General features: G+C 49.4%; 1 protein-coding gene across 2 annotated transcripts in view; it reads right to left on the bottom strand.

Annotated features, from left to right (window-relative positions):
• Positions 1 to 17,807: 17,807 nt before the first annotated feature.
• The window catches only part of LOC139239201 (cyclin-dependent kinase-like 1), an 84,536-nt gene continuing 74,671 nt past the window's right edge, over positions 17,808 to 27,672 (bottom strand). The window contains exons 8-9 of one of the 2 annotated variants that reach the window (XM_070867842.1): positions 22,181 to 22,336; positions 17,808 to 18,168 (exon numbers count right to left, since the gene is read on the bottom strand). In XM_070867842.1, the coding sequence (XP_070723943.1) occupies positions 18,073 to 18,168; positions 22,181 to 22,336 (252 nt within the window). In that variant the 3' untranslated portion in view covers positions 17,808 to 18,072. The remainder of the gene's footprint in view (positions 18,169 to 22,180; positions 22,337 to 27,672) is intronic. The other variant, XM_070867843.1, reaches the window with a different exon arrangement.

Raw genomic sequence — 27,672 nt, 5'->3', positions numbered from 1 at the left:
TTAATCACGGGCGGGGAAGGCGCATGCGCGGCTTGTCCGTGCACGCGTAATTGGTCCGCCTCAAGGGGCAGCGCATGCGCAACTTGGCGTCGCCTGGGAGTGCGGCGCATGCGGAATATGTCAACGCCCTCGGTGGGGGAAGGTTAGAAACGCATGCGCGCTTTGTCATCGCTCGCCGCGGCACCGGAGCATGCGCCGCTTCACCCACCCGCCGGATGCCGGCAGGAGTATGCGCGCGCCGGCAAACTGCCGGCCTGAAGCCGCGGGAGGGCGCTGTGCTACGGAGCGCCTCCAAAAATTGGGCGCCAAGGAGGCGCTTCCTGCGCCTGAGTGGACAGGCCCAAGGGGCGCACAATATTGGGCCCACTGCCTCATTGTCGTCCAGCCTGCGAGCTGCAGACAATAATTGCTGTTTGTGGGAGCTTGCTGTGCGCAAATTGGCTGCAGCGTTTCCCATGTTACAACAGTGACCACACTTCAAAAAGTTCTTCATTGGCTGTAAAGTGCTTTGGGACGTCCTGAAATTGTGAATTGCGCTATATAAATGTAAGTCTGTCTTAGGAATGGACCGGCTGGGCCGAATGGCCTGTTTCTGTGCTGTATATTCTATATTATAAAAAGACTTTCATAAGCATGGATTTGTTAAGATAAGGTCGTGTCTGACTAACTTGATTGAACTTTTCAAGGAGGTAACCAGGAGGGTCAACGAGGGCAGTGCATTTGATGTAATGTATATGGAGTTTAGCAAGGCTTTTGATAAGGTCCCACATAGCAGACTGGTTATGAAAGTTAAAGCCCATGGGACCCCTTAACCGATAAGGGGATAAGGAGTTATGGGGAGCGGGCAGGGAAGTGGATCTGAGTCCATGATCGGATCAGCCATGATCGTGTTAAATGGCGGAGCAGGTTTGAGGGGCCCTATGGCCTACTCCTGTTCCTATTTCTTATGTTCTTATGTAAGGTAAAGTGGCAAGTTGGATCCAAAATTAGCTCAGAGTCAGGAAGTAAAGGGTAATGGTTGGTAAGTGTTTTTGTGAATGGATGGCTGTATCCAGTGGGGTTCTGCAGAGCTCAGTGCTGGATCCCTTGAGTGGAGTAGAGTGGACAAGGGAGAACCAGTTGATGTGGTATATTTGGACTTTCAGAAGGCTTTCGACAAGGTCCCACACAAGAGATTAATGTGCAAAGTTAAAGCACATGGGATTGGGGGTAGTGTGCTGACATGGATTGAGAACTGGTTGTCAGACAGGAAGCAAAGAGTAGGAGTAAATGGGTACTTTTCAGAATGGCAGGCAGTGACTAGTGGGGTACCGCAAGGTTCTGTGCTGGGGCCCCAGCTGTTACACTGTACATTAATGATTTAGACGAGGGGATTAAATGTAGTATCTCCAAATTTGCGGATGACACTAAGTTAGGTGGCAGTGTGAGCTGCGAGGAGGATGCTATGAGACTGCAGAGCAACTTGGATAGGTTAGGTGAGTGGGCAAATGCATGGCAGATGAAGTATAATGTGGATAAATGTGAGGTTATCCACTTTGGTGGTAAAAACAGAGAGACAGACTATTATCTGAATGGTGACAGATTAGGAAAAGGGGAGGTGCAACGAGACCTGGGTGTCATGGTACATCAGTCATTGAAGGTTGGCATGCAGGTACAGCAGGCGGTTAAGAAAGCAAATGGCATGTTGGCCTTCATAGCGAGGGGATTTGAGTACAGGGGCAGGGAGGTGTTGCTACAGTTGTACAGGGCCTTGGTGAGGCCACACCTGGAGTATTGTGTACAGTTTTGGTCTCCTAACCTGAGGAAGGATATTCTTGCTATTGAGGGAGTGCAGCGAAGGTTCACCAGACTGATTCCCGGGATGGCGGGACTGACCTATCAAGAAAGACTGGATCAACTGGGCTTGTATTCACTGGAGTTCAGCAGAATGAGAGGGGACCTCATAGAAACGTTTAAAATTCTGATGGGTTTAGACAGGTTAGATACAGGAAGAATGTTCCCAATGTTGGGGAAGTCCAGAACCAGGGGTCACAGTCTAAGGATAAGGGGTAAGCCATTTAGGACCGAGATGAGGAGAAACTTCTTCACCCAGAGAGTGGTGAACCTGTGGAATTCTCTACCACAGAAAGTTGTTGAGGCCAATTCACTAAATATATTCAAAAAGGAGTTAGATGTAGTCCTTACTACTAGGGGGATCAAAGGGTATGGCGAGAAAGCAGGAATGGGGTACTGAAGTTGCATGTTTAGCCATGAACTCATTGAATGGCGGTGCAGGCTAGAAGGGCCGAATGGCCTACTCCTGCACCTATTTTCTATGTTTCTATGTTTCTTGCTTTTTGTGATATATATCAATGATTTAGACTTGAATGTAGGGGGTATGGTTAAGAAGTTTGCAGATGATACAAAAATTGCCTGTGTGGTTGATAATGAAGAAAGCTGTAGGCTGCAGGAAGATATCAATGGACTGGTCAGGTGGGCAGAATGGCGGCAAATGGAATTCAATTTCGAGAAGTATGAGGTAATGCATTTGGGGAGGGCTAACAAGGCAAGGAAATCATCATCATCATCATAGACAGTCCCGTGGAATTGAGGAAGACTTGCTTCCACTTTAAAAATGAGTCCTTATGTGACTGAACAGAACCACAGTCTCAGTCACAGGTGGGACAGATAGTCAGTGAGGGAAAGGAGGGTGGGACAGGTTTGCCGCATGCTCCTTCCGCTGCCTGCGCTTGGTTTCTGCACACTCTCGGCGACGAGACTCGAGGTGCTCAGTGCCCTCCCGGATGCACTTCCTCCACTTAGGGCGGTCTTTGGCCAGGGACTCCCAGGTGTCAGTGGGGATGTTGCACTTTATCAGGGAGGCTTTGAGGGTGTCCTTGTAATGTTTCCTCTGCCCACCTTTGGCTCCTTTGCCGTGAAGGAGTTCCGAGTAGGTAAATGGTAGGACACTGAGAAGTGTAGAGGAACAAAGGGACCTTGGAGTGCATGTCCATAGATCCCTGAAGGTCGCAGGACAAGTAGATAAGGTGTTTAAGAAGGCATACGGGATACTTGCCTTTATTAGCCCAGGCATAGAATATAAGAGCAGGGAGGTTATGCTTGAACTGTATAAAACACTAGTGAGGCCACAGCTGGAGTACTGCGTGCAGTTCTGGTCACCACGTTACAGGTTGCACTGGAGAGGGTACAGAGGAGATTTATGAGGACCTAGTTCCCTTAGCAGAAGGGTCAATAACCAGAGGGCATAGATTTAAAATAGTTGGTAGGAGGTTTAAGAGGGGATTTGAGGAGACATTTTTTCCCCCAGAGGGTGAGGGTCTGGAACTCACTGCCTCAAAGGGTGGTAAACATCTGTAAGACAAAGGTCCTCCACCAGCCTGTCCTCGCCGCACAGCACTCTCCCCCTCCCCCCCAAGATCCACGGCGCGGCCCTGGACACCGTGGACCACTTCCCATATTTTGGGAGCCTCCTATCAACAAGAGCAGGCGTCGACGACGAGATCCAACACCGCCTCCAGTGCGCCAGTGCAACCTTCGGCCGCCTGAGGAAAAGAGTATTTGAAGACCAGGCCCTCAAAATTTCCACCAAGCTCATGGTCTACAGGGCTGTAGTAATACCCGCCCTCCTGTATGGCTCAGAGACATGGACCATGTACTGTAGACACCTCAAGTCGCTGGTGAAATATCACCAACGATGTCTCCACAAGATCCTACAAATCCCCTGGGAGGACAGGCGAGCAAACATTAGCGTCCTCGTCTAGGCCAACATCCCCAGCATTGAAGCACTGACCACACTCGATCAGCTCCGCTGGGCTGGCCACATAGTTTGCGTGCCAGACACGAGACTCCCAAAGCAAGTGCTCTACTCGGAGCTCCTTCACAGCAAACGAGCCAAAGTGGGCAGCAGAAATATTACAAGGACACCCTCAAAGCCTCCCTGATAAAGTGCGACATCCCCACTGACACCTGGGAGTCCCTGGTCCAAGACTGCCCTAAGTAGAGGAAGTGCATCCGGGAGGGCGCTGAGCATCCCGAGTCTCGTCGCCGAGAGCATGCAGAAATCAAGCGCAGGCAGCGGAAAGAGCGTGTGGCAAACCAGTCCCACCCATCCTTTCCTTCAACGACTATCTGTCCCACCTGTGACAGAGTCTGTGGCTCTCGTATTGGACTGTTCAGCCACCAAAGAACTCACTTCAGGGTGCCACATAAAAGGTTACTGCACAAGATAACAGTTCACGGGGTTGGGGGTAATATATTAACATGGATAGGGGATTGGCTAACTAACAGAGAACAGTGAATCAGGATAAATGGTTCATTCTCTGGTTGGCAACCAGTAACTAGTGGGGTGCCGCAGGGATCAGTGCTGGGACCCCAACTATTTACAATCTATATTGATCACTTGGAAGAAGAGACCGAGTGTAATGTAGCCAAGTTTGCTGATGATACAAAGTTGTGAGGACACAAAAAATCTGCAAAAGGACAGGTTAAGTGAGTGGGCAAAAATTTGGCAGATGGAGTATAATGTTGGAAAGTGTGAGGTCATGCACTTTGGCAGAAAAAGTCAAAGAGCGAGTTATTTTAAATGGAGAAAGATTGCAAAGTGCCGCAGTACAGCGGGACCTGGGGGTACTTGCGCATGAAACACAAAAGTTAGTATGCAGCCACAGCAAGTGATCAGGAAGGCCAATGGAATCTGTAAGGGGTGGTTTTCAGGGGGTCAGCTTTCCCTTCTGACCTTATATGTGCGGTTTCGAATTGCTCCCACACCCTTGGTTCTAGACTCTGGAATTATGAAGGGACTGTGACAGACTTGGACAGGCAATCAGTTTCAAGGTAGGAAGCAGGTATGGCTTTATTGTGTTTAAAAAACACCTTTAATAACACACACAGAATAGTGATACCAATACACACTGAGAGGTACAACACATTGAATAAAATGTCAAAATACAGCCTGTGGGGAAAAGAATACAGTTTAAACTCTAAATGGGGTAAAGAGGAGAATGCAGATACATTAACACAAGTTATCCCAGCCTCCCCCTCCCAATTCCCCTAACTAACTAAGTTATAGCTCTGGGGGTTCAGGGGGTTATGCTCACCAATCCCTTTTGACAGTTGCCAGTGAATCGGGGTTCGCTGCACTTTGCATTCTAGGTGAGCTGTACCCCGGACGGAGGAGAGGACTTCGGACTGCTTAGTCTTCAGTTGGGGTGAGTCCGCTGATGCGGTAAGTCGCGTTTTGGACGCATGGGGTAAGTACTCACTTTCTTTGGTTAGGAATAGTTTTAGTGCGTCCTTTTCGGTAATTTCTCACTCTTTGGTCGTTCAGAAGTAGATTGTAGAGTGGAAATAAATGTCGATTCTTCGTTTTTTGCTGAGTTGGTTTCGGTTGGCCGTTTCGCAGGTTGTGGTGGCCCGGGTCGTCAATTTGGTTGCTGACAACCTTCCGTTTCGTGGGCCTCTTGCTGTCGGCGTGCTTGGTCGGTCCTTGATGGTTTCTTGTAGTTTTCCCCACTACTCCATTTCTTCACTCCCCACCTCCTGCTGCTTGTCGATGTTCCCTTGTAAAACTGGGAATAGATATACCCCAAAAAGGCTTCCTTATCTCCCGCCAAATCTGGCCCAGCTCCTTGTTTCAAGGAAGCTGCTCATTAGTTTTGAGCTGTCTTCTTTGTCAGAATTTGGCGGGCTCGTTCAACAGTAATTTGATTATGATGTGGTAATGTGGAAAATCACCATTGTTGATGCAGTGTTTAAACTCTTGGGCCGTTGGGCTGGGCCTGTGATTTCTATAGGTCTATTTGCACATACATGCCAATAATGGTCTCCGGTGATTAGCCTGATAGCTCTTGATGCGTTTATGTCCTAGGGAGCGAATTTGTATGCCTCACAGTTCTTGTTAGTTATCGATTGAATCATTCTCCCAGACAAATTGAATTAGCTCCAATACCCGATTCCTGAGTGAAGTCCCACCCTCTGTTCTGGCAGTCTGTTCCAAATTGCTCCTTTAGAGATCTTAAACTTGTAAAGCTCTTAGGTATCTTCCTCAGAGTTTTTCCTAGGATACCAAAATGTTCATCGAGTTCCAAATTAAATTCCCTTTCCTATGAGTCCAAACATTGGGTGCATCCCCTGTTTATCTCCTGCAGGCCTCGTCTGCCCTTTAAACGCATTTTAAAAGTCCAAAAAGGGATTTGTCTCCTCTGCAGGGGAAAGGTACAAGGAATCTTCGCGAAATATTGGTAAATTTTACAAATCTTGGCCTTTATTGCAAAGGGGATGGAATATAAAAGCAGGGAAGTTTTACTACAGGTATATAAGGTATTGGTGAGGCCACACCTGGAATACTGCGTGCAGTTTTGGTTTCCATATTTACGAAAGGATATACTTGCTTTGTTCAGAGAAGGTTCACTCGGTTGATTCTGGAGATGAGGGGGTTGACTTATGAGGAAAGGTTGAGTAGGTTGGGCCTCTACTCATTGGAATTCAGAAGAATGAGAGGTGATCTTATCGAAATGTGTAAAATTATGAGGGGGCTTGACAAGGTGGATGCAGAGAGGGGGAGACTAGAACTAGGGGGCATGATCTTAGAATAAGGGGCCGCCCATTTAAAACAGAGATGAGGAGAAATTTTTTCTCTCAGAGGGTTGTAAAATCTGTGGAATTCGCTGCCTCAGAGAGCTGTGGAAACTGGAACATTGAATAAATTTAAGACAGAAATAGACAATTTCTTAAACAACAAGGGGATAAGGGGTTATGGGGAGCGGGCGGGGAAGTGGAGCTGAGTCCATGATCGGATCAGCATGATCTTATTAAATGGCAGGGCAGGCTCGGGAGGCTGTATGGCCTACTCCTGCGCCAATTTCTTATGTTCTTATGTTCCTCGATTCCAAGGGACTGCCTATGATGATGAGGGGCAGAAACCCTCACCACATTTTAAAAAGTACTTGGTTGTGCACTTGAAGTGCCGTAACCTACAGGGCTACGGACCAAGAGGTGGAGACTGGGATTAGGCTGGGTAGCTCTTTGGCCGGCACGGACCAAATAACCTCCTTCCGTGCCGTACATTTCTATGATTTATTACCAATATTTCTTCACTGCTTTCCTCCCTCTGCCTCCGCACCGAACGACTTCTCATCCTCTGTGATTTCAAACTCTATCTCAATTCATCATGCTTTCTCTCCACTGAGTTCACTAGCCTCCTATCCTTCCTTAATCTCTCCCTCCTTATAAACTCCCCAACCCATATACACAGCCAACCCCTCGACCTTGTCACCTCTTATGGCCTCGCTACTCCCATCGTGTCAATCGCAGATAAGGCCATCTCTTACCTCTTCCTCGTATCGCTCTCCACCCAAATCCCCCTTCCCCCTCCGGCCCCCTCCTCCAATTCTACCTCCTTCTGTGCCCGCCCCTGGAAACAATCTCTCCCTCGACTCTCTGACAACTGCACTTACACATCCCAACTGTCCAGCCTTTGTCCTTCCATTCACCATAACATTTCGGCAGCTCATCATCATCATGGGCAGTCCCTCGGAATCGAGGAAGATTTGCTTCCACTCTTAGCATGAGTTCTTGGGTGGCTGAACAGTCCAATATGAGAACCACAGTCTCTGTCACAGGTGGGTCAGACAGTGGTTGAAGGGAGCAAAGATCAGGGCTGTACTGGGGAGAACATCCAGGGTGAGAGAGTAATTGTTTCAACAGGTACTAGGGCATCAAAGGTGGTGGTGAGGGTGTGATTGAGCAGTTGCACCAAGACCACCCCAGCCTCTGTCGTTGAGCTACAGTACGCGGACGACGCCTGCGTCTGTGCACGCACAGTGCCTGAACTCCAGGACATAGTCGGCGTATTTACCGAGGTCCATCTCCAACCTCCCTTTCCTCTCCAAAGTCCTTGAATGTATTGTCACCTCCCAAATCCGTGCCCATCTTTCCCGCCATTCCATGTTTGAATCCCTCCAATCCGGTTTCCACAGTAATCCCTCCAATCCGGTTCCCACAGTAATCCCTCCAATCCGGTTCCCACAGTAATCCCTCCAATCCGGTTCCCACAGTACTGAAACGGCTCTTGTCAAAGTCACAAATGACGTACTTTGTGACTGTGACAAAGGTAAACTATCCCTCCTCGTCCTTCTGGACCTGTCTGCAGCCTTTGACACGTTTGAAACATAGAAACATAGAAACATAGAGAATAGGTGCAGGAGTAGGCCATTCGGCCCTTCTAGCCTGCACCGCCATTCAATGAGTTCATGGCTGAACATTCAACTTCAGTACCCCATTCCTGCTTTCTCGCCATACCCCTTGATCCCCCTAGTAGTAAGGACCTCATCTAACTCCTTTTTGAATATATTTAGTGAATTGGCCTCAACAACTTGCTGTGGTAGAGAATTCCACAGGTGCACCACTCTCTGGGTGAAGAAGTTCCTCCGCATCTCGGTCCTAAATGGCTTACCCCTTATCCTTAGACTGTGACCTCTGGTTCAGGACTTCCCCAACATTGGGAACATTCTTCCTGCATCTAACCTGTCTAACCCCGTCAGAATTTTAAATGTATCTATGAGGTCCCCTCTCATTCTTCTGAACTCCAGTGAATACAAGCCCAGTTGATCCAGTCTTTCTTGATAGGTCAGTCCCGCCATCCCGGGAATCAGTCTGGTGAACCTTCGCTGTACTCCCTCAATAGCAAGAATGTCCTTCCTCAGGTTAGGAGACCAAAACTGTACACAATACTCCAGGTGTGGCCTCACCAATGCCCTGTACAACTGTAGCAACACCTCCCTGCCCCTGTACTCAAATCCCCTTGCTATGAAGGCCAACATGCCATTTGCTTTCTTAACCACTCCATCCTCCTCCAACGCCTCTCCACCAACGTCCAGCTGGGTGAGACTGCACTCCATTCTTATCTATCTAATCGTGGCCAGAGAATCACCTGCAATGGCTTCTCTTCCCGTCCCCGCATCGTTACCTCTGGTATCCCCCAAGGATCTGTCCTTGGCCCCCTCCTATTTCTCATGCCCCTTGGTGACATCATCCTAAAACACAGCGTCAGTTTCCACATGTACACAGGCGACACCCAGCTCTACCTCACCACCACTTCTCTCGACCCCTCCACGGTCTCTAAATTGTCAGACTGCTTGTCCCACATTCAGTTTTGGATGAGCAGAAATTTTCTCCAAATGAATAATGCGAAGACCAAAGCGCTTGTTTTCGGTCTTTGCCACAAACTCCGTTCCCTAGCCACTGACTCCATCCCTCTCTCCAACTCCTGTCTGAGGCTGAACCAGACTGTTCGCAACCTTGGTGTCCTATTTGACCCTGAAACGAGCTTCCGACCACATATCCACGACATAACTAAGACCGCTTATTTCCTCCTCCGTAACATCGCCCGTCTCCGCCCTTGCCTCAGCTCATCCGCTGCTGAAACCCTCATCCATGCCTTTGTTACCTCTAGATTTGATTATTCCACCACACTACTGGCTGGCCTCCCACACCTATGTAAACTAGAGGTGATCCAAACTGGGCTGCCCGAGTCCTAACTCGCACTAAGTCCCGCTCACCCATCACCCCTGTGCTCGCTGACCTAGTACTTTAAGCAAGTACACCTCTTCTAGACCCATCGTTTGTTTCTTTATTTTTCCCATTACCACCTCCTTGTGCTTTGAACAATCATCCCTTTTGTCACTCAATCTCTCCTGTCTTCCACCCTATCACAGACCTTCCCTTTTCTTCTTTCCTCCCCACCCCCTTTCCCTGTCTCGGCACTTGCTTAAAACCTGTTACATTGCTAACTTTTTCCAGTTCTGACCAAAGTCACCGACCTGAAACGTTAACTCTGTTTCTCTCTCCGCAGATGCTACTGACCTGCTGAGTATTTCCAGCGTTTTCTGTTTGTCCCCTGACTTCTATGCCAAGAGCTCTCTCCCTCTCGGCTCACATTATGATCCCGTTTACAGGCCACTTGGATTGTTGACCTGCTGAGCGTCCCCTAGTTTCCTTCCAGCATCTGCAGCATTCTGCCTTTTCCTCAATATTCCCACATGACAATTCCACCTTTGCCTTCTGTTGGAGGGAGCAGCTGCAGTAACATCCAACAGCCTCGTGGTGTCACTGTTGGGCCTTTCGACTCGGCAGCGCCGCCAAAAGGCAGGATGGCATTACTGCAGCCCTTCAGTGACCAATGGAATAAGACCGCTGAAACAATCTGTTATTTGACCCTTTGCTAAATCCTGAACCGTCCCCTTTTAAAATTGGTCAGCATAGGAAGGGTTAACTATTTTATTCATTCATGGGACGTGGGCGTCGGAAGCAAGGCTGGCATTCATTGCCTCGAGAAGGTGGTGGCTGCCATTGCACTGGTGTGGGTCTTGAGTCACATATAGGCCAGACCGGGTAAAAACGGCAGATTTCCTTCCCTAAAGGGCAACAGTGGACCAGGCTGCGGTGGGGGAACGAGACTATCATCCATCTCCTTCTGGACTATGCTGTTGCAAAAGAAGGTCTGGAAAGGAATGCAGTGGTTCCGGTCGAGGTTCACCCGAGCAGCTCCGTGACACAGGAACTCCGTGCACTACGGACCGTCCCCGGGGACGCACACCGAGACAGACATCAACTGCTGCTGGAGGATCATCGACTCGGTGAAAGAAGCCCTTTGCTCTGCCCGAAACTTGCTGGTCTTCCACGACCGCTTGCTGCAGACCGACATATTCCAAGGTCCAGGAGTACGTGCTGAGGGACACATGAAAACTTGCTGCAGCCGTTGCAAGGGCACGATGGGGAAGGGGCCACACTTTAAAGCCCTCCCTTCACTGAGGGGCCGGAACCAGTATAACAACCCACTCGGATTGTATGAAGCAGAAAATATTTTTAATGAAAATGTATTTGAAATCAGTTTGTGTAAATAGATTACCATGTACTGCTTTCATCTGCATCATGCGACATGTAATGTGATTTGTGTATTGTATTGCAATGTATCTTGAAAAGTAACTTAATGTATTTTGACAACATTCTATGAATAAAGTATATTTCTGAAAAAAAAAATCAGTGGGTTTTTACGACAGTCCGGTAGTTTCATGGTCACCATTGCTGATACTGGCTTTTTAATTCCAGATTTATTTAATTAATTGAATTTAAATTCCCCAGCTGCCATGGTGTGATTTGAACTCTGGTCTCTGGATCATTAGCCCAGGTCTCTGGATTTTGAAGTCTATCTCCAATTCAAATACAAGGGGGTAGAAGTTATGCTGCAGCTGTACAAAGCCCTGGTTAGACCCCACCTGGAGCACTGTGAGCAGTTCTGGGCTCCACACCTGAGGGAGGGTATATTGGCCTTTGGAGGGAGTGCAGCGTGAGTTTACCAGAATGATACCCGGACTGCAAGGGTTACGAGGAGAGATTACACAAACTAGGACTGTATTCCCTGGTATTTAGAAGGTTAAGGGGTGACCTGATCGATGTTTTCAGGATATTAAGGGGAACGGATAGGATAGATAGAGAGAAACTATGTCCGCTGGTTGGGGATTGTAGGGTGAAGAGGCATAGTCTAAAAATTAGAGCCAGGCCTTTCAGGGGTGAAATTAGGAAACATTTCTACACACAAAGGGTTCAAAATTGGCACACCTTTTTTCGGTGCACTGACCAGAGATGCGCTGCTTTTCTGCGTTGAAAAGTGCTCCGAGAAAAATCGGTCCCCACTTTGGCCACTGTCGGGCCTCACCCAGGTCTTTGCGCAGCACGGCCAGTTGGGCCGGGGGCAGAGCCAGTGTCCCGCGCTGAAAACAGTGCTGGGACGTCTGCACGTGCGCGTTGGAGTGTGCGCGCATGCGCAGTAGCTCCTGCCCGCAGCCTCTCGGTGTGCGTGCTGCAGCGTGGGACCCGATCATCGTCATCATACCGGCTGCTGGTGCATCCTGCCCCTATCCCAGGCCGAGTGGTCTACCGCACAGGCTAGCCCGCTGTCTTCCCGGGCTGGAGATGAAGGTTGGGTAGGACTGACTCCTATTTTTTATTTGGATATTTTGAAAAAATTATGTAAATATGTTTGTCTCTTGTGAATAGTGATGACCATTTGTCAAGCCTATTCATCTGGTGCTATTGTGAAAGAAGAACATAAGTGACAGAGGAACACTGAGAGAATATCTTATTTATTGAAGTAGACTTCATTTCGATAATATGGGCTCAATTTTGGCCCAGTATAATCATTGCAAACAAATAGTTGTTTAAATTAGTTGTGAGATTAGGGCAATTTAATTCAACTATCTTTTACTTCTTTTACTTTTGTAGTTTAAGCTTCCATGAATGCTTCTGTTGAATAGTAAATTAACTTTGCGAAGTTTGTCATATGATGTCCTGTATAGCTGTTTGATCCTATTCACGTCATTAAGTTCTGCTGGCCTCCGATGTACCTACCTGCAAGATTTCTTAACTTTCCGCAAGGGTTTTCACAAGCGACCACAAATGCTGGCCTAAGTTAGTTTGGAGTAACTGTTAGCTGGCCAAAGTGGCCTAAATAGGTATAGGTGGCTAGTAACGCCTCCTTTGGAAAAAAAAACTAAACTAAAAAAAAATCCTAACTAACTCACTTACACTGAATGCAAATTGAATGTGCAAAATGTGGATTTTTAAGATATTTCAGAAAAATCAAGTTTGCTCCAAAAAAAACGGAGCAACTCCTGGCCAATTTTGAGCCCATTGGGTGGTTGAAGTTTGGAACTCTCTTCCGCAAACAGCAATTAATGCCGGATCAATTATTAATTTTAAATCGGAGATTGATAGCTTTCTGTTAACCAAAGGTATTTAGGGATATCGGCCAAAGGCGGATATGTGGAGTTAGGTCGCAGATCAGCCATGATCTCAGTGAATGGCGAAACAAGCTCGAGGGGCTAAATGGCCTCCTCCTGTTCCTGTGTTCCTCCAGATTACTAGTCCAGTAACATAAGCACTATGCTGCCATACCTAACACTAAACCTGAGGGAAAATGGGCGATGGGGGAAGTGTCGGGCTGAAGGCTGTATTATCTCCTTTTTTGATATTATGAGAACATAAGAAATTGGAGCAGAAGTCGGCCATTCGGCCCCTCGAGTCTGCTCCGCCATTCAATAAGACCATGGCTGATCTTCGACCTCAACTCCACTTTCCTGCACTATCCCCATATCCCTTGATATCTAAAAATTTATCGCTCTCTATTTTGAGTATACTCAACGACTGAGCCTCCACAGCCCTCTGGGGTAGAGAATTCCAAAGATTCACCACCCTCTGAGTGAAGAAGTTTCTCCTCATCTCAGTCCTAAATGGCCGACCCCTTATTCTGAGACTGTGACCCCTGGTTCTAGACTCTCCAGCCCGGGGGAAACATTCTTCCTGCAGCTTCCCTGTCGAGCCGTGTAAGAATTTTGTATGTTTCATATTGTAGGGGTAAAAAGGCTTCTCTTCTTCGGGGTGGATTAACTGATATACTGAGGGCGAAGGGCGATTATCTATAACGACCACGGAGGTTCCATGACTGAACCTTCCCGTGCATTGCTCGAAATAAAGCCGATTGAACCTAAGTTTTCCGTGGTCGTTATGCCGAGGGTGAAGGACAAGGTGTCGATTACCTATATCAGGTAGTCTGCCCCGAGAAAGAGAAACCTTCCTTTTTACCCGTACACATATTATCTCCGTTGTGAAGTGTTTGCGAGAGTGACAGATAATAAAACACACACACACACAACAAAACCCACCAGCTGTTCAGTTTAGCTTCAAAGAAACAGGTTTAATGGTAGACAGAAGCATTCTGCGGCCTGCTTGGGCCGGGCCCTTAGTTGTACATCACCTTACGCGGACTGGCTGTATCGAGGGGACGGAGCGAGGGTGGACTGGCCGAGTGTCCGGTGACCCGAGAGCCGGAACGATCCGAGGTCCAGGTCCGACCTCCCATTCCCGCGCCCGTCCCGTGGGCAGGGCCCAGTTACACAAAGCCGCCAAGCCTTCCGTCACCTGTCCGGTCGATCGCTGGCGATTGGCCGGCCGTGTAAAATGGGATGATACCGCGGGCGGCAAAGGAAGCAAAGGGGCTGCCTTCGTGACCCCTCGCCGTTTCCGCAGAAGCCGCTGCGTGTGTAACGAATAGAGCGGCCCCATTTTTATTGGGGGACAGAAGAGACCCTGTTCGTGCATCACCGACCCTCCTGCCCTCCCCCCCTCGGCTGGGTCTACAGTTGAAAACATGCGAGCCCATGGCTCAGTGGGTAGCACCGTCGCCTCCAGTATCAACATCATCATAGGCAGTCCCTCGAAGTCGAGGAAGACTTGCTTCCACTCTTAACATGAGCTCTCAGGTGGCTGTACAGTCCAATACGGCAATTACAGTCTCTGTCACAGGTGGGACAGACAGTGGTTGAGGGAAAGGGAGGGTGGGACTGGTTTGCCGCACGCTCCTTCCGCTGCCTGCGCTTGGTTTCTGCATGCTCTCGGCGACGAGACTCGAGGTGCTCAGCGCCCTCCCGGATGCACTTCCTCCACTTAGGGCGGTCCTGGGCCAGGGACTCCCAGGTGCCGGTGGGGACAGTATCATCCCATTTACAGGCCACTTAAATTGTTGGTCAGACCCAGGTTGGGTGACCCGTCTCACACAGCAGTAACTTTCAAAGGGGAATTGGAGATATACGTCAAGAGGAAAAACTTGCAGGGCAATGGGGAGTGGGACTCATTTTTAAAACATTTTATTTACTCGTTCATGGGATGTGGGCGTCACCAGCAAGGCCAGCATTTATTGCCCATCCCTACTCACCCTGGAGAAGGTGGTGGTGAGGGCCATCATCATAGGCAGTCCCTCGAAAGACTTGCTTCCACTCTAAACGCAAGTTCTCAGGTGACTGAACAGTCCAATACAGGAATTACAGTCTCTGTCGCATGTGGGACAGACAGTGGTTGAAGGAAAGGGTGGGTGAGAGCATGCAGAAACCAATCATGCGTTTGGTTTCTGCTTGCTCTTGGCGACGAGACTCGAGGTGCTCAGCGCCCTCCCGGATGCACTTCCTCCACTTAGGGCGGTCTTTGGCCAGGGACTCCCAGGTGTCAGTGGGGATGTTGCACTTTAATCAGGGAGGCTTTGAGGGTAATTAAGAGTCACCCACATTGCTGTGGGTCTGGAGTCTCATATCGGCCAGACCGGGAAAAGACAGCAGATTTCCTTTCCTAAAGGACATTAGTGAACCAATTGGGTTTTTGCAACAGTCCGGTAGTTTCATGGTCACCATTACTGATACTAGCTTTTAAAAAAAAATTGCGGATTTATTTAATTAACAATTTAAATTCCCCAGCTGCCGTGGTGGGATTTGAACACTTGCCTCCGGATTACTAACCCCCGCCTCTGAATTAATAGTCCAGTAACATTAGCACTACGCGATAGCTCTATCAAAGGCCAGCACAGGCACGATGGGCCGAATGGCTTCCTGCTATGCTATCCATTGTCTGCACCAACGAGAGGCCCATGGCCCCAAGATTAGCCCCAAATCAGTGGGCCCTGTAGCTCGAGAGTGACCCAAACACACCACTCCCCATACCCCGAGTTCACAAGCCTCTCTCCACAGGCCCGCGTTCTTCTGCAAGGAGAGACATGGGCCTGGTACCAGAGTGGGATTTAAAGACAGACAACTTTGTCTCAAGTCAAAGGAACTGTTGCCTTTCTGCATGCCAAGCCTTCCAGACTGTACAGCAAGTGAGGTGCAGGGGGTGAATAGGGTTCCCAACTCTGGTTGGCCATATTCCCGGAGGTTTCATCACATGACCACACGACCTGCCCCGGTCAAGCGGCCATTGTCCATCTCCCATATTTTTATAACTAAAACAAAAGTTGTCAAAAGAAAATTGTAAAAAAAAAACATTTAAAAAAAATGATTTCTCTCTCTGGTTTGCTCTCAGGCAGAGTCCAACAGATTAATCTTTCGTCCCTGGAGACTCCAGGCCAATCCTGGAGTGTTGGCGACCCTTAGTGGGGGGAAGGGTCAGCGAGCAGAGCTGGCGCAGTGTCCGAGTATAGCTCTCAGGCAGTCGTTAAAGGAAGGGTTTGGGTCAAAGAGATTTAGAGGCTATTAAATTGCTTCATAATCTTAAAGTGGGTGATACTTGTACACTGACTGGCGTGGCTCAGTAACCTGGTGTGCTCGGAGTGCTGGATACAGGTAGGGTGGTTGTGAAGCTCGGGGTGGCTGAGAGACACTGGTCAGCGTACACCTCTCTACGTCCTGCTATAATGTCAGGCTCTGAATCCCACATTACAACAGTGACTACACTTCAAAAAGTCATTCATTGACTGTAAAACGCTTTGATGTGGGTGGAGAAAACACAATTCGATCACCGCTGTCAGATTTGTGCCGGCATTTCAGGAACGTTATTGCCGTCAGTTTTATAAAACAAGGGTTTCATCAGCGGCCGCTCCAGGTTTAAATTCAAGCTGGAGTAATGGTTTTTAATTCGATGTCGGCACTGAGGAGGGAGGGAGAGCCCGGGGAATGTCTGGGGGGGGGGGGGGGGGGGGGGGGAGGGGCTGGGTGTACACTCGGGTTTCAAACAAGAGGGAAAAGTCGCCCCCCACGACCAACATTCCCGCCGAAGGCTCGCGCCGATCGGGACGTCCCGCGCAGGCCACTCACCAGCCATTGCCGCCAGAAGAGAGACGGCCACATGGCAAATTTAAAGGGACCGCGCACCCCCAAAAATGACAAGAGAACACCGGGCCGGATTTGAGACCGGGTTTTTGCCGCCTTTTGACCCTCCGCAGTCACAAAGGTCCCGGCGGCGCTGGGACTTTGGGACGTACCGCCGGGGAGAGCTGTGCCGGACGTGTAGCGACGCGGATTGCGTTTACCGTCCAAAGTTTGGCACTGTCCCGACCCATGCGCTGCGCCCAGAACAGAGACAGGTCAAACCTGTCGGTGCAGCTTTGCCAGCAGCGATAAGTACAAAAACCTGCAAAAAAGATAAGTTAAGACGTTTCAATTTTTTTTCCAGCGAATAATTAGTTAAGGGTCTAGTAAATGTTTTTGGATCCCCCCCCCTCCCCCACACCCCTCCCAAGGCCTCTCTCGCAGCGCAAATGACCCCGCACTAAAGATGCCGAGACTCGCATTTTGCGCCGTGAATAATCATGGAACGTCAGACCCCAAAAGCCGAAAGTTCGGCCCAAAAACGGTAGCAGCAGCGAAAACGATAATTTCCACGTATTGCTACCGTTTGCTGAAAAACCCTGAAAGCTGTAAATCCGGCCCATTGCCGATGACATGCACACACACACTGTTTTTTTGGTCATCTAAAATTCTTACATAGGACGCACACTTACTGTCCATAAAAGCTTACTCCCTGTTGTCACAATCTTTGGTCGCACTTTTGTGCCAACAATTCCCAGTGTAGATTGCGACGTTAACATTTCCCATTCAATTTTACTCTGTCAACCGTCACGCTGTAGTTGCAGGCTCTGGCCACTAGGTGGCGCTGTGCAACAAGGATCTGAAGAATCAACTTCATTGTCACATAGAAACATCGAAATTTACAGCGCAGGAGGAGGCCATTTCGGTCCATCGTGTCTGCGCTGGTCGACAAAGAGCCGCACGGCCCTCTGTCAGCAGCCCTGAAGGTCACATATAAACCCATGAACAATGGTGGACAGGTAAAGAACATCCGGCCCAACCAGTCCGCCCCACACAACCGCGATACCCCTTGCACCGCAACATTTTACACTCCTTGTATTTAAAAAAAAATCTATGCATCAACCGACTAGCAGGACTGCCACTTGTGATCTACTGGTCTATAAAAAGTATGTGCAAACCACAAAAGGTACAAATTTATTGTGAATACGTCAGCACCCGTGGCTGTATAATCGCAGGTATCTTCACAGATATTAAAGGGGCCTGGCCATCAGGAGGATTACTATGTGAGTGTCCCCCCTCCTCTTTAACGCCCTGGACTGAACAGCCAGGTCCCTTTAAATGTGGAGTGCGGGTTTGGAAGCGGTTGTCAGGACTTCCACTTGCTGGGGTAGGTGTGGAGGTGCGCCTGGGCGTTTGGCTGGGCTCGCGGGCTTTTGCTGCCATATAGTCAGATGTTGGGCAAGTGATGGTCGAATTTGTGCCGATGGTACTTCTTGGTCTCGGGCGCGGGCGAGATGTTGCTGCTCGTCAGCTGAGGCAGGTACTGGAGATGCAGAACACAAACAAAAAATAAACTACAATCACACGTGCACTCCGAATTCGGCCCTTCTTCATGGTGCAGGCTGGTGGACCGCGGGGTGCGTCGCAGTCCAGCCTGCTCGGCCAAGGCGCCTGCACCATGCAATCTCCAACAGCAGCCACTAGATGGCGATGAAGAGCAGGAACCCCAGCAGACTTTACACAGGATATATGGCACAGAAACAGGTTCATTCAGCCCCAACCAGTCCCTGCCGGCGTTTATGCTCCACTCGAGCCTCCTCTTGTCATTCCTCATTTAACTCTATCAGCATAACCCTCTATTCCCTTCTCCTGCATATGGAACGAAGCATATCTATCTTATGCCCTCCCCTTAAATACATCGATATATTCGCTTCAACCCTTCCCTGTGGCAGCGAGTTCCACATTCTCACCACTCTCTGGGTAAAGAAGTTTCTCCTGAATTCCCCATTGGATTTCTTGGTTACGATCTTATATTGATGGCCTCTAGTTATGCTCTTCCCCACAAGTCGAAACACTCTCTCTGTATCAACTCTATCAAAACCTTTCATCATTTTAAAGACCTCTATTAGGTCACCCCTCAGCCTTCTTTTTTCAAGAGAAGAGAGACCCAGCCTGTTCATCCTTTCCTGCTTGGTACACCCTCGCATTTCTGGTATCATCCTTGTAAATCTTCCCTGCACCCTCTCCAGTGCCTCTACATCCTTTTTATAATATGGCGGCCAGAACTGTACGCAGTGCTCTAAGTGCGGTCTAACCAAGGTTCGATACAAGTTCAGCATAACTTCCCTACTTTTCAATTCAATCCCTCTAGAAATAAACCCTAGTGCTTGGTTTGCTTTTTATGGCCTTGCTAACCTGTGTCGCAACTTTTTGTGGTTTGTGTATTTGTACTCTGAGATCCCTTTGCCTCGCTACCCCATTTAGATTGGTATTTTCCAAGTAACAAGTGACCTCCCTATTTTTCTTACCAAAATGTAATACTTGACATTTATCTGTGTCGAATTTCATTTGCCAATTATATGCCCATTCTGCGAGTTTATTAATGTGTTCTTGTAATCTATTGAAGTAGACACGATCCCCCCCCTCACCCCCACCGCTCCCAATTTAGTGTCATCTGCAAATTTAGAAATTATGTTTTTGATTCCAAAGTCCAAATTGTGAATGTAACAGTGGTCCGGACGGAATTCCTCATCGGCGCCAAGCCCCGAAACCTCCCTTGGGAACCGGCACCTCACAACTTGAGCCGCCTCGGGGAAATACCCTCCGTGCCTTTCAGTTCTGCGCGGAGGGGTTTCCTGTACGGGCTGCTCCTGCACACTCTCCACCTTGTCATCCTTGTCTGCCGTCCGGACACGCCATGGCGTACCATCTTGCCGTCCGGAGGAGGCGGGGGTCCCCGATGGAGTGCACTCTACGCAGGAGTCCTCCCACTATTTATCGGGGACTTGGCCTGGAGCAGTCCCGTGCAACAAATTTTTAAGTCGGTTCACGGGCTCCCAGGCCGCCTGCAATTTCTGCGGTCTGGAAGAGTCCGTGTTCCACGTTTTTTTATCGAATGCACGAGGTTGCAGCCCCTCTTCCATTATTTAAAGGGGCTGCTCCTCAATTTCTGGTGCAGTCCCACAGTCCTGATCTTTGGGCACCCTGTGCGGAGGGGAGCGGGTAGGTCCGAGGGCCTCCTCGTAGGACTGCTCCTGGGCACGGCCAAGGGGGCCATCAGCCGGTCCAGACAGCGGGCGGTCGAGGGGGTCGTTCAGCCTGGCTGCCTGCCTCTCTTCCGCGGTTACATCCGAGCCAGGGTGTCCCTGGAGATGGAGCACGCGGTGTCCACCGGTACGCTCGCGGCCTTCCGCGAGAGGTGGGTGCCGGAGGGACTGGAGTGTATCATCACCCCCGGCAACCAAATTTTAATTTGATTTTATAGGTTTTAATGTTCAATTTATTTTATTGCCGGTTTTAGTGTCCTCCTCCCCTTTTAGCCAGGGGGCACTTGTAATAATTTGTGGTTTAAGGGCCCAAAGAACCCCCCAAAAAAAAAATCAAAAAAGGACACTGAAACAGTTTGGAGGGTTCCCCCCCCCTCGCTCCCCCTTTTAATCAGGGGGCACTTGATTTCATTGATTTTGTTTTTGCAACAAAAGAGTTGTAACAGTGATCCTAGTAGTGGAACATCACTCACTTCCCACCTTCTGCCGCTCTGAAGAGGGAACGGTAGCATAGTGGTTACTGGGCTAGAAATCCAGAGGCCTAGACTGATAACCCGGTGCCAAGTGTTCAAATCCCACCACGGCAACTGGGGAAATTATAAAAATAATTAAATTAATAAATCTGGAATAAAAAGCTGGTGACCATGAAATTACTGGATTGCTAGGGAAAAAAAACCCTTCACTAAGGAAATCTGCCATCCTTACCCGGTCTGGCCTATATGTGACTCCAGACCTAGAGCTATGTGGTTGACACTTTACTGCCATCTGAAATGGCCTCACAGGGCAATCAGGGATGGGCAATAAATGCTGGCCACAGTCCGTGAACGAATAGAAAATATAGCTACCATTTACCCCTGCTCGCTCTTTCTGTCTATGAAGCCCGCTGGCTAGCCATTCTGCTCCTTATCCCCTGACCTTATTCAATATGTGATACCTTATCGAAGGCCTTTTGTAAATCTGGATAACCTACTCCCGAGTCCAGAAGCTTGCCAGGCTCCTTATTGTTGTGGCTGGGATGAACCAGCCCAGCACAGGCCAGGGATGGTTCCCGGTCTATTGTGACTCAGTACCCAAACTGGGTGCTGCGTCTCACCAGGACTTCGGCCTATAGTCCAGGCAGGCGCGTCAGCACAGTCCCGAGGGAGCGCTGGCGCTGTCGAAGGTGCGATGAGCCAGATGAGACGGTAAACCGAGGCCCCGTCTCCTTGCCCTGGTGAGCTGGATATAGGCCTGGAGAGAGTGGTATCCAACCTTGTGGACGATACTAAAATAGGTGACCCAGGACCCAAAAGAACATCAAGGGGACGTGGACAAGGTGTGGCAGATGGTATTCAATGTCAGTAAACGTAAGCTGGTATGTTTTTGTAGAAAAATAAAAGTAATAATTATACTTTGAATGGGGGAAGGCTGAGTGGAGTGGAAGAAGAGAGGGATTTGGAGATTCAGGTTCTTGAAACATTAAAAACAGCACCTCAAGTGGACAAGGCCATAAATAAAGTGAATGAAATACTGGGTTTCATGGCAAGAGCTACAGAATATAAAAGTCGAGGTGTATTAGTTGGAGTAATGTGTGCAAGATCGACTTGCCTTAGAGGCAGTGCATCGAAGATTCACTCGATTGATTCCTGGGATGAGAGGGTTGTCCTATGAGGAGAGATTGAGCAGATTGGGCCGAGACTCTCTGGAGTTTAGAAGAATGAAAGGTGGCCTGATCGAGACATATAACATTCTGAGGGGGATTGACAGGGTAGATGCTGAGAGGATGTTTTCCCCGGGCTGGGGAGTCTAGAACCAGGGTCACAGTCTCAGGATAAGGGGTCGGCCATTTAAGACGAGGAGGAGGAATTTCTTCACTTGGAGGGTATGAGTCTTTGGAACTTTCCACCTTAAAGGATTGTGGATGGTGAATCATCGAGTATACTCAAGGCTGAGACTGAGACTTTTGGAATCACACACCATCCTGACTTGGAAATATATCGGCCTTTCGTTCATCGTCGCTGGGTCAAAATCCTGGAACTCCCTCCCTAACAGCACTGTGTGGGAGCACCTTCACCACACGGACTGCAGCAGTTCAAGAAGGCGTCTCACCACCACCTTCTCAAGGGGTAATTAGGGATGGGCAATAAATGCCGGCCTTGCCAGCGATGCCTGCATCCCAGGAACGAAGAGAGAAATAATCTGTACATTATGGGCCTCGCACACTGGCGGCTCACAGCTCCGCGATGATTGACGTGGACGGGCAGTGGCGAGGTGGCCCCGTCAATGGGTGGGAGCAGCCCGTGACCTTACCCCTGGGGGTCGCCGGCGGGGCACCCTCTCGTGCCGCCGGCTCACCTTCTCGCCATCCCGGCCGCTCTCCATCTCTTCCCGGCAGCTGGCGAAGTGCGGGTGCTGCAGGAGCTGCTCGCAGGTCAGCCTCTCGGCGGGGTTCATCATCAAACAGCCCTGGGGACAAGCGACAGAGGGGACAGACCTTCAAACTCGCCAACACGGCAACCGCGGCTCGCAGCCCCGCCACCCAGAAACCGCGGCACACAACGCGGCGGAGACCGAGGCAGGCCCATCCGCACCGGAGAGTGCAGGGTACATCAGTGTTACAGCGAGGGGTGTGGGGTACATCAGTGTTACAGCGAGGGGTGTGGGGTACATCAGTGTTACAGTGAGTGGTGTGGGGTATATCAGTGTTACAACGATGGGTGTGGGGTATATCAGTGTAACAGTGAGGGGTATGGGGTATATCAGTGTTACAGTGAGGGGTGTGAGGTACATCAGTGTTACAGCGAGGGGTGGGGTACATCAGTGTTACAGTGAGCGGTATATCAGTGCTACAGTGAGGGGTTTGGGGTATATCAGTGTTACAGTGAGGGGTGTGGGGTATATCAGTGTTACAACGAGGGGTGTGGGGTATATCAGTGTAACAGTGAGGGGTATGGGGTATATCAGTGTTACAGTGAGGGGTTTGGGGTATATCAGTGTTACAGTGAGGGGTGTGGGGTATATCAGTGTTACAACGAGGGGTGTGGGGTATATCAGTGTAACAGTGAGGGGTATGGGGTATATCAGTGTTACAGTGAGGGGTGTGGGGTACATCAGTGTTACAGCGAGGGGTGTGGGGTATATCAGTGTTACAGTGAGGGGTGTGGGGTACATCAGTGTTACAGTGAGGGGTGTGGGGTATATCAGTGTTACAACGAGGGGTGTGGGGTATATCAGTGTTACAGTGAGGCGTGTGGGGTATATCAGTGTTACAGCGAGGGGTGTGGGGTATATCAGTGTTACAGTGAGGGGTATATCAGTGTTACAGTGAGGGGTTTGGGGTATATCAGTGTTACAACGAGGGGTGTGGGGTATATCAGTGTAACAGTGAGGGGTATGGGGTATATCAGTGTTACAGTGAGGGGTGTGAGGTATATCAGTGTTACAGCAAGGGGTGTGGGGTATATCAGTGTTACAGTGAGGGGTATATCAGTGTTACAGTGAGGGGTTTGGGGTATATCAGTGTTACAACGAGGGGTGTGGGGTATATCAGTGTAACAGTGAGGGGTATGGGGTATATCAGTGTTACAGCGAGGGGTGTGAGGTACATCAGTGTTACAGCGAGGGGTGTGGGGTACATCAGTGTTAGAGCGAGGGGTGTGGGGTACATCAGTGTTACAGCGAGGGGTGTGGGGTACATCAGTGTTACAGCGAGGGGTGTGGGGTACATCAGTGTTACAGCGAGGGGTGTGGGGTACATCAGTGTTACAGCGAGGGGTGTGGGGTACATCAGTGTTACAGCGAGGGGTGTGGGGTACATCAGTGTTACAGCGAGGGGTGTGGGGTACATCAGTGTTACAGCGAGGGGTGTGGGGTACATCAGTGTTACAGCGAGGGGTGTGGGGTATATCAGTGTTACAGCGAGGGGTGTGGGGTACATCAGTGTTACAGCGAGGGGTGTGGGATACATCAGTGTTACAGCGAGGGGTGTGGGATACATCAGTGTTACAGTGATGGATGTGGGGTATATCAGTGTTAGTGAGGGGTGTGGGGTATATCAGTGTTACAGTGAGGGGTATATCAGTGTTACAGTGAGGGGTTTGGGGTATATCAGTGTTACAGTGAGGGGTGTGGAGTATATCAGTGTTACAACGAGGGGTGTGGGGTATATCAGTGTAACAGTGAGGGGTATGGGGTACATCAGTGTTACAGTGAGGGGTGTGAGGTACATCAGTGTAACAGTGAGGGGTATGGGGTACATCAGTGTTACAGTGAGGGGTGTGAGGTACATCAGTGTTACAGTGAGGGGTGTGAGGTACATCAGTGTTACAGCGAGGGGTGTGGGGTACATCAGTGTTACAGCGAGGGGTGTGGGGTACATCAGTGTTACAGCGAGGGGTGTGGGGTACATCAGTGTTACAGCGAGGGGTGTGGGGTATATCAGTGTAACAGTGAGGGGTATGGGGTACATCAGTGTTACAGTGAGGGGTGTGAGGTACATCAGTGTTACAGCGAGGGGTGTGGGGTATATCAGTGTTACAGCGAGGGGTGTGGGGTACATCAGTGTTACAGTGAGGGGTGCGGGGTATATCAGTGTTAGTGAGGGGTATGGGGTATATCAGTGTTACAGCGAGGGGTGTGGGGTATATCAGTGTTACAGCGAGGGGTGTGGGATACATCAGTGTTACAGTGATGGATGTGGGGTATATCAGTGTTAGTGAGGGGTGTGGGGTATATCAGTGTTACAGTGAGGGGTATATCAGTGTTACAGTGAGGGGTTTGGGGTATATCAGTGTTACAGTGAGGGGTGTGGAGTATATCAGTGTTACAACGAGGGGTGTGGGGTATATCAGTGTAACAGTGAGGGGTATGGGGTACATCAGTGTTACAGTGAGGGGTGTGAGGTACATCAGTGTAACAGTGAGGGGTATGGGGTACATCAGTGTTACAGTGAGGGGTGTGAGGTACATCAGTGTTACAGTGAGGGGTGTGAGGTACATCAGTGTTACAGCGAGGGGTGTGGGGTACATCAGTGTTACAGCGAGGGGTGTGGGGTACATCAGTGTTACAGCGAGGGGTGTGGGGTACATCAGTGTTACAGCGAGGGGTGTGGGGTATATCAGTGTAACAGTGAGGGGTATGGGGTACATCAGTGTTACAGTGAGGGGTGTGAGGTACATCAGTGTTACAGCGAGGGGTGTGGGGTATATCAGTGTTACAGCGAGGGGTGTGGGGTACATCAGTGTTACAGTGAGGGGTGCGGGGTATATCAGTGTTAGTGAGGGGTATGGGGTATATCAGTGTTACAGCGAGGGATGTGGGGTACATCAGTGTTAGTGAGGGGTGCGGGGTATATCAGTGTAACAGTGAGGGGTGTGGGGTATATCAGTGTGTTACAGCGAGGGGTGTGGGGTATATCAGTGTTACAGTGGGGGTATATCAGTGTTACAGCGAGGGGTGTGGCGTATATCAGTGTGTTGCAGTGAGGGGTGTTGGATATATCAGTGTTAGTGAGGGGTGTGGGGTATATCACTGTTACAGCGAGGGGTGTGGGGTATATCAGTGTTACAGTGAGGGGCATATCAGTGTTACAGTGAGGGGTTTGGGGTATATCAGTGTTACAGTGAGGGGTGTGGGGTACATCAGTGTTACAGCGAGGGGTGTGGGGTATATCAGTGTTACAGCGAGGGGTGTGGGGTACATCAGTGTTACAGTGAGGGGTGCGGGGTATATCAGTGTTAGTGAGGGGTATGGGGTATATCAGTGTTACAGCGAGGGGTGTGGGGTATATCAGAGTGTTACAGTGAGGGATGTGGGGTACATCAGTGTTACAGTGAGGGGTGTGGGGTACATCAGTGTTAGTGAGGGGTGCGGGGTATATCAGTGTAACAGTGAGGGGTGTGGGGTATATCTGTGTTACAGCGAGGGGTGTGGGGTATATCAGTGTTACAGTGAGGGGTATATCAGTGTTACAGTGAGGGGTGTGGGCTATATCAGTGTGTTACAGCGAGGGGTGTGGGCTATATCAGTGTGTTACAGCGAGGGGTGTGGGGTATATCAGTGTGTTGCAGTGAGGGGTGTTGGATATATCAGTGTTAGTGAGGGGTATATCAGTGTTACAGTGAGGGGTGTGGGGTATATCACTGTTACAGCGAGGGGTGTGGGGTATATCAGTGTGTTACATGAGGGGTATATCAGTATTACAGTGAGGGGTGTGGGGTATATCAGTGTTACAGTGAGGGATGTGGGGTATATCAGTGTTACAGTGAGGGGTGGGGGGGGCATATCAGCGTGTTACAGTGAGGGGTATATCAGTATTACAGTGAGGGGTGTGGGGTATATCAGTGTTACAGTGAGGGGTGGGGTGTATATCAGTGTTGCAGTGTGGGGTATATCAGTGTTACAGTGAGGGGTGTGGGGTACATCAGTGTGTTACAGTGAGAGGTGGGGGGTATATCAGTGTTACAGTGAGGGGTGTGGGGTATATCAGTGTTAGTGAGGGGTGTGGGGTACATCAGTGTTACAGTGAAGGGTGTGGGGTATATCAGTGTTACAGTGAGGGGTGGGGTGTATATCAGTGTTGCAGTGTGGGGTATATCAGTGTTACAGTGAGGGGTGTGGGGTACATCAGTGTGTTACAGCGAGGGGTGTGGGGTACATCAGTGTTAGTGTGGGGTATATCAGTGTTACAGTGAGGGGTGTGGGGTATATCAGTGTTAAAGTGAGAGGTGTGGGGTATATCAGTGTTAGTGAGGGGTGTGGGGTATATCAGTGTTACAGTGAGGGGTGTGGGGTATATCAGTGTTACAGTGAGGGATGTGGGGTACATTAGTGTTACAGTAAGGGGTGTGGGGTATATCAGTGTTACAGTGAGGGGTGTGGGGTATATCAGTGTTACAGTGAGAGGTGTGGGGTATATCAGTGTTAGTGAGGGGTGTGGGGTATATCAGTGTTACAGTGAGGGGTGTGGGCTTTATCAGTGTTACAGTGAGGGGTGTGGGGTATATCAGTGTGTTGCAGTGAGGGGTGTGGGGTACATTAGTGTTACTGACTGGTGTAGATCAGAATGTTACTCATGGGGAGGGCGGGTGTTGTGGATCCAAGTGTTGCTGTGAGGGGTGTGGTGTGGAACAGACTGTTATACAGATAGGGTTCGGGGCCCTCGTACAGAGAATGGTTTCAACGTCGACAGCTTGAACCAGAAGCCAATCCTGCCGTCGACATCATCAGTTCCGCAGCCTGACTGTCACTGGTCAGCCTTGAGTTACCCGCATTGCCTAACTAACATTAAAAAAATAATAGAGAGGGAAGATAGATTATGAAAGTAAACTAGCACGGAATATAACAACAGTTAATAAGAGTTTCTACAGGTACATAAAAAGGAAAAGAGTGGCTAAAGCAATTGTTGGTCCCCTGGAGGATGAGACTGGGGAATTAATAATGGGAACAGGGAAATGGCAAAGACTCTGAGCAAATATTTTGTATCGGTCTTCACGGTAGAAGACACTAAAAACATCCCAATAAGGGATAATCAAGGGGCTATAGAGAGGGAGGGACTTAATACAATCACTATCACTAAAGAAGTAGTACTCGGTAAAATAATGGGACTAAAGGCGGACAAGTCCCCTGGACCTGATGGCTTACATCCTAAGATCCTAAAAGAAGTGGCTGCAGAGATAGTGGATGCATTGGTTGTAATCTACCAAAATTCCCTGGATTCTGGGGCAGTCCCAACGGATTGGAAAACTGCAAATGTAACGCCCCTATTTAAAAAAGGAAGCAGACAGAAAGCAGGAAACTATAGA

This window comes from Pristiophorus japonicus, chromosome 26 (assembly GCF_044704955.1).
Source record: "Pristiophorus japonicus isolate sPriJap1 chromosome 26, sPriJap1.hap1, whole genome shotgun sequence".
NCBI lineage: Eukaryota > Metazoa > Chordata > Chondrichthyes > Pristiophoridae > Pristiophorus > Pristiophorus japonicus.
Note: the sequence above shows the minus strand (reverse complement) of the source record. Positions and strands in the feature narration are given on the sequence as shown.